Source organism: Astatotilapia calliptera, chromosome 6 (genome assembly GCF_964374335.1).
Source record: "Astatotilapia calliptera chromosome 6, fAstCal68.1, whole genome shotgun sequence".
In the NCBI taxonomy this organism is placed as follows: domain Eukaryota; kingdom Metazoa; phylum Chordata; class Actinopteri; order Cichliformes; family Cichlidae; genus Astatotilapia; species Astatotilapia calliptera.
In genome coordinates, this window is record NC_137427.1 from 29055352 (window position 1) to 29069919 (window position 14568).

General features: G+C 41.3%; 1 protein-coding gene across 3 annotated transcripts; it reads left to right on the forward strand.

Annotated features, from left to right (window-relative positions):
* Positions 1-347: 347 nt before the first annotated feature.
* arfip1 (ADP-ribosylation factor interacting protein 1 (arfaptin 1)) lies at positions 348-14363 on the forward strand. 3 transcript variants are annotated; one of them, XM_026171504.2, is made up of 10 exons: positions 348-568; positions 1900-2252; positions 6452-6553; positions 8574-8682; positions 9255-9356; positions 10110-10222; positions 10455-10676; positions 12834-12991; positions 13409-13583; positions 13673-14363. In XM_026171504.2, exons 2-10 carry the CDS (start codon positions 1902-1904, stop codon positions 13826-13828), a joined length of 1488 nt encoding a protein of 495 aa, XP_026027289.1. In that variant the 5' UTR covers positions 348-568; positions 1900-1901; the 3' UTR covers positions 13829-14363. The 3 variants fall into 3 exon arrangements, with proteins under 3 accessions (XP_026027289.1, XP_026027287.1, XP_080159193.1); XM_026171502.2 differs by lacking the exon at positions 9255-9356; XM_080303067.1 differs by lacking the exon at positions 1900-2252.
* Positions 14364-14568: the final 205 nt, after the last annotated feature.

Sequence of the window (14568 nt, forward strand, 5' to 3'; positions counted from 1 at the left end):
ACTGCCTCAACCAGGGCTCAGATCGCGTCGAAACGTAAATGTGCGTCCCCACCCAGGCGCTCATGGGAAATTGAGTTTGCCATTGGAAATCACTTTCTAAGCAGATAACAGGGAGAAAGTTGTAGTTAGCGGAGATAAACACTGACGTTGAATGCTTTACAAACATATCGGTCTTCTTCTTATCTTATCCTTTTGCCTTAGATTATATGTCTGTACTCGGATCTAAAATAGATAATAAACGTATTACAAGCATCCGACACAAACTGCAAACAACACATTTTAACAGCAGGGGGAGAGCGCATCCCGCAAATGGTGTAGTTTGCTTCAGCTGACAGCAGAGGCCCAGCAGAGTGGAACAGTCTTTCCGGGCAGTCAAACAGCGAGTCTGGCGTCTTTGCCGGGAGCGAAAGACAGCCGATGATAAACTGCTAGTACATCTATATGCACCGTCTGCGTTAACAGCCCTTTGCGCTAAAACATCCAGTGCGGCCCGGTGCTGAGGATTTCAATAAGCATCTACAACGGCTAACGGGGCACAGCTAAAACAGTTAGCCGCATCCGCACACAGGTAACGTGAACTAAAGTTTTCTTCTTCCCTGTTTAATTGTTGCACGGATGTGCACATCCAGCGAAGCTTGAAGACACTGTCAACTTTAAGTGCTTTCATTGGAAGTTTTTCCTTAGCTGCCTGTCGGCTTGTTAGCTACTTAACGCTAGCTAACTACACGTCAACAGCTGCGATAGATTCACGTTAAGTCAAATTAGTGGGCAGCTCAGAGCTAACCGACTAGCGGGTAAAGCTAGGGAACGGTTTGGTTGATGCATACTTATCACTTTTATTATGTTGCAATCTCAATAAATGAAATGAATTAGCTGCATTATATATTTGGTCTGGCAAGTTTGTTTTTTTTAATCACTTGTGAACAGCCTTGCAGCAAGTCACGTGACTGCACTTCAACAGGTAACCTTGATAAACTCGACTCTGTTCCGGGTAGTACTAGCAGCATCCACGTCGATTTCCACAATGTCATAAAGGCTATAAACCTGACGCGGTTAACATTATGTGAAAGGTGCACTTTGTTTCCGGCAGAGAGCTGAAAATCTGGAAATTATCCAACAGTTCTCTAATGTCGGAGGTAGTTGCTCCAGTATCACAGGTGACAGCTAACAGCCTGTAGACGTACCTGTAGTTTTACAGGTACGCTTTAAAATGCAAGGTAAAATTCAATCGAAATTTACCTTAGAATAAATAATAAATAGAACTGTAAAATCCTGTTGTGAGTTCTGGTTAGGGATTGGATTACACAGCTGCTCCTGAGTGTAGTTTAAAAATGGTGTCTATATGTGAGCCACTTCACTTTCCTGTTGTGCAAGTGCTTTCATCAATAACAGAACCCCAGTTTGTGCCTCTCACATGCATTCGACTCAAAGTTCAAACATGGCCATTCGATAGACACATTAATGTGCTGGAACTGTAGGACATACACCACAATTACAATTGGTCTTTACATGTGCCTGATAGGCAGACTATTCAGAGGTCTGGACTGGGGCAGATAAGGAAGTATAGTACATGGATGTGCTGTAGGCGTGGCCCAGAGTATGTATTGTGCAGCCTCAAATCCCACTACTCGTTTAAACAATGTGAATTTAAACGATTCTTACTTTGTACAAAAACATGACTTTGTATAAAGTTAGGAAACCGTTATTGTGATTCCCTGGTGTCGTATTTAATAAAAAGTAATCACTCAGTGAGATACAGATACACAAAGAAGACCATGAGAAGTCCTAAAATACCTTACAAGCAGCAGTTAACTAATTTCCCTTTGTTAGTAGGGGCACTATAAGCAGTCAGCCAGCTTCGTGGGACTTTTTCATACTTGCCTGTCTGTCTGTTTCCAGGTATGTCTGAAGTTAGTCTTGAGGCAGAGTCGGGGAAGACCTCATCCGAGGAGCCTCAGATGGATTGTGAGGAGGATGGCAAAGCAGAGGAGAGTTTGAGCAAGGAGTTAAAGCAGGAGAGCGTAGACAGCAGCAGTGTCAGGGAGGACGATGTGATGTACGACATTGACATTAACAGTGATGAAGAGAATGCAGAAAGCAGTAACAGGAAGGGACAGAAGCCACATGATGAGGGCATTCAGAGCGAGACTTTGGCGTCTGGTCGTGTAGCCGATAGGGGACACGAGACGAAACGCAGCATTGAAACGGCTGAAACACCACAGGAAAGCGGAGATACTCACACTGAAACAAAGGTGACATTTACCTTCACTCTGAACAATCGACCTGTCCTGGCACTTCCTCTCTGCTCTCGCTCATGTTGCCATTTTGTCCTTGATTTGCTGTTGCGGTGGCGGTATTCTTCCTATATAATCAGGTTAAATATTGTTGCGGAGCTTTATTAGAAGTAATCCAAAACAAGAAACTGCGTTATTGTGTAGAGTGATTGTGTTTGTTTCCCTCTTTTTACGTTTGCTTTGTTTCATCTTCCACTTGCTTTGCAGGAGCTACAAATTAGCTGGTTTTCTCTCTGTTGGTGGTGCGCTTGGTTTTCTCACTAGTTACCAAGTGTTGCTTTGTAATGTGTTTGAGGATCATCAAAGCCTCGTGCACTCTGCTCTTTTGGCTTACAGCAAAGTGATTGCTAAGAAAAGAAATGAATTTCTGTTTATTACTTTGTATTATTGCAAATATACATGTGTTACAAAGTGCTGATTTGTCATGGTTATCCCCTGCTGGCTGGTAAGTATGAATCTATGCATATTTTGCCTTATTTAGATTAACTGTTAACTGAAGGTTAATGTGCGAATGACACAGTTTCCTCCACTTTTTTTGCTAAGTTGGGCATTCTTACATCTCTTGAGTTCTGCACATGCCGGTCACATGGTTGGCTAGAGAGATTTGGAGTCCTGACTGAACGTTCACAGGCAATCCCACATTTATTGTTTCTGGAATGTGACTCCTTAGGTTGTTGTTTTGTGTTCAGTTTCAGGCTCAGCACCAGCATTGAATGTGGCATCCCAAGAATTTCATATCAGAAATTTTAATTGTTCTTCCCATTTTCCTTTAGTCACCCTGCATACTTTTGACGTAGACACATTTCAGGTTTTGCTTATTTATTTTTTTGGTGGTGGGGTGTTTTTGTTTGCAGTTTGAGCACAACATTGCGCAACGCTAATGTGTCACGTTCATCTGTAGTTTGCAAGACGCCATTAGCTGACACAGCTAATTGGACAGTAAGCTTATTGTTATTATCCATCCCTCCCTCTTACATCATCTTGATCTGAATCCAGGTTACTGAACCGTAGGGAATGGCAACCTATGACATGCCATACCTTGTCCATTTGCACGCCTGACTCATTTGCAGCCAGTGGAATAACACTGTTAGCCAGTTTTTCTGCAGACTGTGGGTGTGATCATTTTTGCCTCAAGGCCCCTGATAATTTGTTGTTCTGTGAATCGTCTCTTTATGTTTTGTTTTGGGGGTTTTTGTTGGGATTTTTTGGATAAAAAGAGTCATTAATATGGATGCATGGACAGCTAGAATTTGCTGCTAAAAGCACCAATAACAGAACTAGTCAGCAAATTTATTTACACATGTTCTTGTTCTCTGTTTGTTATGGGAGATGTACCTTTTTCAGGCAAATGGTTTGAACCTGAGTGGAGCCAGTCTTACCTGCAGCTGGTAGTTGGATAAGCAGAGCAGTGCTTATCTGTGCTGCCTGCCTGCCTGCAGGTTTCCTATGGCCTTTAAGTATTAATGTGCCAATCACATGGTGCAGCCAGCAAAGCAGTGTCTTTATCGCCCATCCCATCCTGTTTTTAATGTGTTATACTGTGGATCAATAAGTGAAGCAGACGATTCTGTTTTTGATCAACTATTTTGATTTCCATTCACTCAAACACACTAAACTATTTTACATCAAGTGTTCCCCTTGAGACAAAATGTGATCAAAGCAAAATGCCAAATCTATGGCTTTGCAAAGTATTTGAAAATGGTATAAAGTGGTTTACACACCATAGCTGTTGTAAGTAAAAATGGCTCACTGCAGCTTCCAGTATATCTTATTTAGTTGCATTACAAGCTGCAGTCGAATTCACAAGTCATAATTAGAGCTGGAAGTTCTCACAGGTGATGGTATATGTTAGAGTGAAACCTGAGCCATGAAGTTCAGACAGTTGGCACTAGTCCTTTGGTTATGATTGTGTCAAAGCACAGACCTGAGGGCAGAAGGTGTGCAGAGGATGTTGGGTTCTATCATTCTCAAACAGAAGAAGTTTGGAAACACCAAGAGTCTTTGTAAAAACGGGTCAAAAGAAGTAATTATAGACAGAGGGCCTCAGTCGAACAGGTATCCAAGAATCCAGTCTAGTCTGTTTTGGTCCATTGTGAACGACGTTCGAATAGAGGGGGGAAAATGGTGTAGCAGTCACCGATCGAGCCTGCTGGGAGACGCATACCGGTAAGCAGATCTTAACAAGGAGAAGCAAAATCCTCTGTCCTGAGGAACCAAAGAGGGAAATATCTACCCACAATTCCTAAAGACGTGTGTGGAGAAAAACCTGACACTGACCACCACCTCATTATTACGACCCCTATGCTGAAACGTGGTGGTGGCGGCATCATGCTGTGGGAATACTTTGAAGCAACAGGCCCTTGCAGATGTATGCAGATAATGTAGTGCAAGCCTGGATTGAATTTATTTCTCAGGATCTCAGGCTGTGTTCAAAGTTTATATTTCATGAACACAATGCCCTGGTGAGAAAACACAGGAGTGGCTTTGGCTGTTGCGACCTAGCTAGAGTCCAGACCAGAATCTCTGAAGAGACCTGAAAATGGCTGTGTGTCCAAAAACACGTGCCAAGTTTGTAGGATGACTTTCAAATAGTGTTGAGGCTATAGTGGCTCCCAGATACCCTGTCATGGGATATTTCAGTGTTATATTTTTTGATAAATGTACCAAACATTCCCTTTCTTATTGTGAAGTATTGTGTGTGTGGGTTGATGAGAGGGAAAATGCTGTAGGGGTCAATATAAACTTACCGTTGTGTTCTCACAGTGAAACCACTCAGCCTGTTAAGACAGGAACCGGCTCCTCTTACCAGCTGATCTGGATACTACTTGCATTATTTAGAAAGGGGTCAAGATTCATAAATAAAATATCTTGCTCAAAGATGCAAATTCCCCTGTACTGATTATAAAAACACCTCACTTTAAATGCTTTTTTCCCCCACACACTAACATTCACAGGCCTCATAAAAGCTTCCATACAGAATGTCATAGTGATTAGGTCAGTGTCCCAGTTTTCAGGTCCACAGTGATTAGGCCATAAAAAAGTACTAAAACTAGCACAGCTGTATCTTCATCCTCCAACTGCAGGCAGATTATTATAGCTTAAACCAAAGTGATGTGGCCATAAACTGTCTCCACCCTGCGGTTTGCTCCGAGGTTGAGCTAAACAAGCCAATGTGTCACTGCATCATGATTAAGGCTACGATTTCTATTTTTCATGGCGAATAAAATGAGGACTGCCACATGATTATTGTGAGAATTGAGTTTTGTTCGATGCTTATTCCGGCTGGATAGGGTGAGCTAATGCTCACGTGGACATAGCCACAAAATTTGGGTATTGTCTGTTTAAGGCATTGCAGTGGCAGATATTAGGAGATGTGGAAGGCCACTGATGATGCATTCTATTCTGTGTAGCTTTAAGAAGTAATGTTGTGAAATAGGGGAGTGTGGAAAGCTGATGCCGGTTGTTGTTGCACAAAAACTTCATATCCTGATCGGTGCTGAAATCAATCAAAGCAACGATCTTAAATCTAATCGTAAATGAAATCTTTTCATCCTGTCTTGATAATCAGTGAAGAAAACTGTGAGAGGAGGATGGGTTGATCAGTGTCGTGGTGATGCAGCATGGTTTAGGTATGTTAATGTAGAATAGTCAAACTGACCATGTTAAGTATTTGTTGAGGTTAAATATTAAAAAAGCAGTTTAATAGTCAAATTGTTATTTATATGTCACTGAATGTGAACAAAAGTGCTTAAGTTACAGAAAAAACCCCACTAAACTTCACTTGAAACTCTTACAACTATATAACCTGCAACAACTGCTGTGTTCTTGGATCTTGGCTATGAGTACATACAATCACAAAATGAACATGCTGTTGGCCATTTAGACTATAACGCACTTGGAAGATGTTTACTTAAAATTATAAATCCAGTGAGAAATAGGGGGATTTTTTTTTTCTTCCTATTGACTTCTGTATATTAAACTTATTTTCAACCAGATGATGAGTCGCCCCCTGCTGCCCATTTGAAGGACGCAGCTCCTCAGCACTAGCTTAATTTTAAGCCCTCGACGATGCCTCTCTTATTTACAGTCTATGATATCCAGTCTCCTCTTTTTTTCCTTGAGAAATAACCTGCTTCATTTAACCATCCTTATTGCAGGAGAGCACAATGGCCGAGGAGTCCCACAGAAGCACAGCGGCGGAGATCCCCGTCACCAGCAATGGAGAACTAGAACAGAGCCCCGAGTCTGTATTCAGCAGGGTAAGAGATGAGCTTAGTTTCATTAAACCTTAAAAACTGTGCAAATATCTATGAAGAGTATGTGTCACAAAACAAGGGAAACTTGTATAAAGGGATGTATTTGCTATTTTTAACAACTGATATTTAGTTTGCCACGATTTCTAAAAAAGAGCATCAACTGTACACTTTGGAGCAGCTCTAAGTGGCAGATGTTTGAGGGTAAATTAATTTAAGGCAGTCAAGCAGTGATGTAATGGTACAGTAAAGAAAAGCACTTTCCACCAATCACATACAGACCCCAGACACATTTCTTTCTCATCAGTCTGAGAGTTGGCAGTGGTTCCAGCTGATTGCTCCTTATAGCTCACAGTCACACTGCCAAGTCTGTTCAGCTCACAGACAGTATAAAACATGGACATAGCTACCGTCATGTCACCTGCGGTTCTCTGAAGTTCTGTTTTGAAACCTCAAACGAGTGTTTTCTCAGTTACCGTCTTGGTCGCGAGACATCAGATGTGGCGAGATGGGGCGGGTCTGGCAGTGAAACCACTTCGTCATTGGCTAATAACTTATGATTGACAAGCCCATGAGCGAGCAGAAAATACCCCAGCTAATCTTCTTTTTCACATATAATATGACCAAGTTTAACAATTTTATTTTTTTTTAGTCAGTGTGACACAAGAATGAGTGACTAACGAGTGAGTTCAGTAACAAAGTGTTTAGAGTCCACAAGCATGTGTGGAACTTTAAAATGTTTAATCCTGATAAAATAACTTGCTGAGGCAGGAACTGATAAATTACCGGAAGGTTCTTACCTGGTTTCATCTGACTTGATTTAACTTGAATGTGAATGGAGGAATGAAATAAATATTCTTATATTACTTATTCGTAAAATGATAAAAACGTTTGATACATGTGTTCCATGCCACTTGAATCCTGCTGTGATAAATCAATGTAGAGCCTGCAGCGTCTACACAAGTGGCCAAGTCCTTTGTTAGTGTGTGACAAGTATTAAGCGGGATAGCCAGATATCTGGGGAGGTGCATGTCAGGTCGCACCATATGGCTTCATATACCTATAGTGTAGATCAGGGGTCTCCAGCTCCAGTCTTCGAGAGCTACTGTCCTTGACAGCTGAATCAAATGGTTGAATTACCTCTTCAGCATGCCATCAAGTTTGGCAAAGTCCTGGTAATGAGCCATTCACTTGATTCAGGTCTGCTGGAACAAGGATGCATCTAAAAGCTGCAGCACAGTAGCTCTTGAGGATTGGAGCTGGAGACTTGTGGTGTAGATGGTGATAGTCATGGAGGGAGTGGTCCTTTTGATTGGCTCTCGCTTTAGGAAGGCCTCAATATGTGTAATGGTGACAGGAAAACCATAACGCTCCATGTTTGTTTGTTTGTTTTTTTTGTTTGTTTGTTTTTTTATGGTCATGGTTGCTGGTGACCACATGGTCATAACTCTCCTGAACTTAAACACAACGATTCAGTGCTGAACGAGATGAATTGATCCTAGGCACGGCTGTTCGAGCTTTCTTGAGTGTGAGGTTAATTTGTTAGGAGTGGTGAATGTTTCACAAATTGTTGCGTGCCACCCTGTGTGTCTGCACTGTTAGTGGGCAAAAATATATTACATTAAAACTTTAGATGGTATAAAAGATTTAAACAGCTTGATAAACCACAGTGGAGGTTTTCTCTCTTCTCGACCATAGCTGTATTTCAAAAGTGACTCATAAATTTAGCTTCACTAAATCAGTTGTTAATGTGCGCACCCATAAGACCTTCTTCTGATTAAGCCTTTGGGGACACCCACCAATCATCTGTAGCTTCCACGCAAAGACTTCCTGTTCTGCTTGCTTGTCAGGAAGGCAACTAAAAGATGCTTAGAGAGAGCTAAACTGTTATCAGGGGATAACTGTAGGTTTCAGACTACAGAAGGAAGCTTCCAGTCCCTAAGAAATCAAGTCCAGATATGTTTTTATGTTTGTGTCTGTCAGGTCTACTTAAACTATTTTATCTTTGTTTTGTTTCCTCCCGTAGGACTCTTATCCCAGTGGCCCAGGGGCCATAAACCTTTCAGAGACTTGTGTCACATCAAGCAACTTTGCCTCAACCACGGAGGGCATCATTGAATCAGGACCATACAAAGGTGAGCCGTACTCTCCCCAGTTTTACGCCTGTTGCTTTGTGGACAGTTTCCTCACTATTCAGAGGTTTTATGAAGCAGCATCTCTGTCAGTGTGTTGTCAGGCTTTGTCAGCTTGTTACATTATTGGATTTTATTTGCAACATTCTGAGTTTACAAACCACCCATCTGTCCATGTTCCCACTGCCCCACTTTTGTTTTTGTTTTTTTTTTTAATCTCTCTGAAATATAAAAGGTAGAAATTTGAATTTCTAAAGCTGGACATCTAATTGAATTTAATGAGTTTGCTGTGATCTTCACATCGTATCGCCCCGTCTGCGTTTTATCATCATGTCCTTGTTACAAATGCAAATAAAAATCTCCCCATAGTGCGTAGAGCTGCTAGAGCCCATTCACCGCCATGTTGCCATGGCTATTTTCCATGTTATTTACACTGGCTGAGGTAGGCTTTTGTTCACAAGCACGTGAGCTTGGGGGGGGGGGGGGGGGCACAGGAAATAAACACCAGTGAGAAAGTCCCCCTTATACTTGTGCTGGAAAAAAGGTAACGCACTAATGATAACTCTATCTCCCAGGGTCAGCAAGCCTGCCCGCATCTCCCGTGTCACCTGTAGCTCCCAGCTCGGCTGTTGCCAGCCGCCTGGCGCGCTCTTCCAGCGATAGTCAGGCTGAGAAAGGTACCTCGAAGCGATGGTGTATGAATCAGATGAAGCAACACCATTTTCTACGCAAAATTAACCACAATCTACTTTACCGCCTTTGGTTCTCACCAGGTCCTTACCTGCTCTTTATTCCTACAGGCTGTGCTTCGTTGCAAATCAAACCTTTCCTCTCCCTTCCTGTTTGTTGGCTCTTCAAACTTTGCCTTTGCATAAGACCAGGCTAACATAAGTAGTGTTATGCTTTGCACTGGCAATCGGTGAGCATTTAAATACCCTTTAGAGTCCTTTTACTGAGGTCTACATGTCAGAATGTCTAGATTTAACTTCTTGATACCTTTACATTTGCTTGGCTTGGAGAAAAAAACTGCCTGCAAATTTAATCTCAGTGGGTTTTCCTGCATGCAGCCTTTGTCCTCGCGTAATGTGGCACCCGGCATGTCTTTATGGAGCCTCAAAGCTGCCATCATGTTTTTGAAAGGCGGTCAGATGAGAGAAAATGGAATAAATCAAAACGTTCTTCACTGCTTTGACATTTGATTTTAAAACTATCACTTAAAGCTACTGTAGCTGACCTTTTTTTTTACCTTCAGATGATGACCACCTTCTACAGTTTCATCAGCTCTGGAGCTCCGTATCTTTCAGCATTTCTCTAGACCCAAAACAAAATGAAGCTCCTGTCATTTACAATATTTTAATGCTGTAGAGTTAATTTCAGCTGGGCTGTTCATAGATATCACTTTGCTAAGTGAATAACTTTCAACTCTCCAGGCTCGATGACAGCACAGCCAAAGAGCGGAGCGGTGGTGCTTTCAGAAGACTTAAAGAATCCAGCGATGGAAAAACTGGACTTAGTGAGGAAGTGGAGCATCAACACATATAAAGTAAACCTCTCTTTAATTGATTTATTATTATGTCCTTTTTCTAACCTCCTGCTTCTTCTTCTTCCATTTGTAAACTGGGATGTTAGGAGAGTGATCGACATTCTGTCACTTTAGACGTTATTGTGACTCCACTCTTAAGTAGAAACTCCCAGCTGTCCCTGTTCTTATGTTTAAATTTCTGTTTCTCTATTATTTGCTTGTTTTGTTTCAACAATCCTCCTGTCCTCCACAGTGTACCCGGCAGATCCTGTCAGAAAAGCTGGGTCGCGGCTCGCGGACCGTGGACCTGGAGCTAGAGGCCCAAATCGAAGTCCTCCGTGACAACAAGAGAAAGTACCAGCATGTGATCAAGCTGGCTCAGATGCTGGCCAGTCAGCTCTCCCAGATCATGCAGACACAGAGGCAGCTGGGAGATGCCTTCGCCGACCTCAGCCTCAAGACACCGGAACTCCACGTGAGTCCCCATAAAATCTGAAAACCGCCAGACTGGATTTAATACAGTTTAAAAAAAAAAAAAAAAAAAAATCCTACAGAAGCTATTGGCTTGTGATCCGTCTGAGGGCTCTGAGCTTTCTTTGGGTTTTTGAGGTATGTCAAACATGAAGCCAAAATTTTCAGTGTCGTGAAGGTGGTTCTGCTTCAGAGTGTCTAGATCACCATAGCAGCTCATGCTCAACATATAACCTTGTCCAGAGGTTATGAGTTTAATTTTAAAGATGCTTTCAGTACACAAGCAGATTGGTTTTGCGTGTGTGATTTTAATTAATTTGTTTTTTTTTAAATGAATATCTGCTATGAGTGAGATATAGATCATCTAGAGCCATATTTTACTGACATCACAATAAGTCCTTCTGTGACGTTACAGCAGCACAACCTGTCTATGTTGCATTGGCGCTGTAATTTGCATGTCTTCAGTGAGGCAGGAAAGCCATTAATATGTTTTTCTGCTTGCTCCTCCTATCCTGCTGCGTCTGTTTTGTATTGTTGAATCTGCAGCTTATAAAACACTGATCAGAAAACTTGATCGGCAAGATTGGATCCCATTTCACTTTGATCTGGTCTCTTTCAGAACGCTATGGGACAGCGTCAGACCTGATATGAACTGAGTAGCCTTTAATTTTCATGCCATTTTTTTGTATGAAGTTTGAAGCTCTGATGATTAGAGATCCAGTTAGAAGTAAACAGTAGCAGTGGGCAGTAAAGGTTTTCTGCAGCAGTACTGTTGCTTTCTTGAAATATTTATTTATTCATTCATTCATTTATTTATTTTCTATAGACCTTGATCAGCCATTATCCTCTTATGTCCTTTTGTGCAGAAGTACAAAAACACATCAAATGTCCGCTGCATTAGAGACTAAGTTAACAAAGAGAGGTTTTATTCTTTTAGGTCATATTTGTTGTTTTACTTTCTAGTATTTAGAGGAATCTTATGTGACAGCATGCACACATTAGTTAACCTCCTAAGACCCAAACTCTTCCACGGCATGCATTTTTAGTTTCTCTTCGATATTTGGGCATATTGGGACCAGATGAAAGTAAAAACAAAGAATTACCAGGTTTTTTTTTTTTGGTTTTTTTTTAAACCTATATTTTTGTTTCTAAGAAAAATGAGAGCCACATGTGAGGATATTTGTTTAAAATTTCGATAGAACAGTAGCAGTATAATGTCCTCATAAGTGGATATCAGGTGCTTGTGGAGCAAAATTGAGTATTTTGGTCTAAATAACCCAAAATGTGATGTCCAAATATGTGGATGCCAGGTCCTAGGACATAGGTGTCAAACTCTGGCCCGCGGGCCAAATTTGGGCAGCCTAATTACATTTGGCCCGCGAAGCCATACCAAATTACTATTAGAGCTGGCCTACTGGTATTATACAGCTAATATATATATTGTTTAGTATTAAGCTTTGCTTGTTCCATATTCAGGTTTTCAGCAAAACGTGTTTGAGTCCATAAGAAAAGATTCATTCTTATATCTGGAGGAATAAATATATTTCAATAAATATTAACGTTATCCCGCGACTTTGTTCCAGTTTTGAATTTTGGCCCACTGTGTATTTGAGTTTGACACCCCTGTCCTGGGAGGTTAAGAGTTGTCCACCATTATTAGATGTGATACACTGGTTGCTAGGGAACAATGTGTATTCCCTCGACTGAAACCAGTGCTTCTTTTTTCAGGTTGCTTTCAGTCACTGGTTGAAATCGGTAGCAAAGAAGTTGGTTGTTTGCCAGCAGTTTGCCACAGCTGAATTTAGCTTTTACCCCTCAGCCCTAAAAGGCTGAGGGTTATTGCCGCACCGCCGCGTGGGCGGCGTGGAAACCTAAGTTGGTGAATGCGTGAAGCTTGTTGTATTTAGTTATGGTGGTGATAATTCATCTTTAGAGGCTGCAGTTTGGGGTCATTTGAAAAAAGTGAAATCAGAGCTCTTTATTGCATTGTGTAATGCTGAACTTTAAGTTAATTGAACTTTCACGATGCCTTAAGTCTGCATTTTTCAAAATAAGTTTGTGTGTTAGTCAATTAAATTTGTGGAAGGTCACAGCTTAAACCCGTGTGTTTAAATTTTAATTTGGTGCAATAAACACAAATAATTGTGCCTGTTCTTTTCAGGAGGAGTTTGGATACAACGCTGAAACCCAAAAGCTGTTGTCCAAAAACGGAGAGACGCTGCTGGCTGCCATCAACTTCTTCATCTCCAGTGTGAACACGCTCGTGGACAAAACAATCGAAGACACCATGATCAATATCAAACAGTATGAAGCTGCAAGGTAATGTGCACACAGGCTTAGTTCTACTTCTGCACCAAACAGACTTTTATTTAATTGTGAGACACAAGGCTTTGGCTGGATGCCCACGGAAACGTCTTTCTCTAAAGTTCAGACATATAAGTTGTTGTGTTTAATTTGATGAATTACCATTTTAATTAAATTGAACAGTTTTAATTGTGGACAAATTGAATTGTGTTTAAGCTGCTGCCGGAGATTCAGGTTGTTGAGGTTGCGGAAAAACAGACTCAAGGACAGCTTTTACATCAGGGCAATATTTAATAATAAATTTACGATGCACTAATGTAAAACTTTTTTATCTATTTATTTATTTATTTATTTTTGTACAAAAATTATTGTTGATTCAGTTGACGCAGTTTGCGTTTTTCTGATGCGGTTTATATATTTAAACACTCCTAGGGTTGAGTATGATGCATACCGTACAGATCTGGAGGAGCTGAATCTGGGGCCGCGTGACGCCAACACCGTGCCGAAGATCGAGGTGTCTCAGCAGCAGTTCCAGACCTACCGCGAGAAATACGAGAGGATGCGAAACGACGTCTCCGTTAAGCTGAAGTTCCTGGAGGAGAACAAGGTTGGTTAGGTGCTAGCTCGCTCTACATATCACTGCCCACGTGTTAACTTTCAGCTAATTGTGTCGCTTTTTTGCTCCTCTTGTCTCAGGTGAAAGTTCTGCATAATCAGCTCATCCTGTTCCACAATGCCATCGCTGCATACTATGCTGGAAATCAACAGCAGCTGGAACAGACACTCAAGCAGTTCCACATCAAGTTGAAAATGCCAGGCGAGGACAGTCCATCTTGGCTGGAAGAGCACTAATCATTCCTTTTCGGCTCCATTTGACAGGACATGTCAAATTTACAGAGAAACTACAGGAGCTTTCTTCCCTCTTTAATGCTATTCTCGCTGCTTTTCGAACTTTGAGAACTGTAAATGAAAATAATGCAAAAACGAAAAAAAAAAACCTCCCACATTCCATTTGTCTTTGTTAAATCGTTTTCCTTCTTCTTGGTTATTTCACATCATTGAAACACGCACTTTTGCACTGTTTGACAGATGTGTCAAACAGATGTTGCTGCAGTAAACGCGTTTGGAAACTCTACATGGCCTTTTGTATTCCAGCGTATGATTGTTGTATCCCAGCACAGTGGACATGTTGGCTTTGTAAAGTGGGGCAGCTATGGGATCAAAACAACTGCCGTTTTACTCACATTCTTTATACTGCTCTTATCAGCCGATGAATGCTTTGCAAAAGATAAGCAGGAAGCTTTTTTTTTTTTTTTTTTTAAATGCAAATCCTTTAATGAATTGATCAATTTTACTCACAAACTCTGATTAAAGTGGTAGTTTGATATTTTGGGAATTTGCTTTCTTGCCGAGGCTCATGTAAGATCTGCTCTGTCCTCTCAGTTTAAAGCCAGCAGCCGGTTAGCTTAGGATAAAAACTAGACACGAGGGTAGCTTTACTCTTTCCACCGGTTAGAAAGGAACCTGCCTCCTAATACCTCTAAAGTTCATGAATACAGAAAGCCAAAGTGTATGAAATCAAGGTGTGCTTG

What these genes read in the sequence shown, in the direction of transcription:
- arfip1 (XM_026171504.2), top strand. Translation starts at nt 1,902, where the DNA reads ATGTCTGAAGTTAGTCTTGAGGCAGAGTCGGGGAAGACCTCATCCGAG. An exon ending in TCAAGACACCGGAACTCCAC is followed by an intron (nt 10,677 to 12,833) that starts GTGAGTCCCCAT and finishes TGTTCTTTTCAG; the next exon opens with GAGGAGTTTGGATACAACGC. An exon ending in AGTTCCTGGAGGAGAACAAG is followed by an intron (nt 13,584 to 13,672) that starts GTTGGTTAGGTG and finishes CTCTTGTCTCAG; the next exon opens with GTGAAAGTTCTGCATAATCA.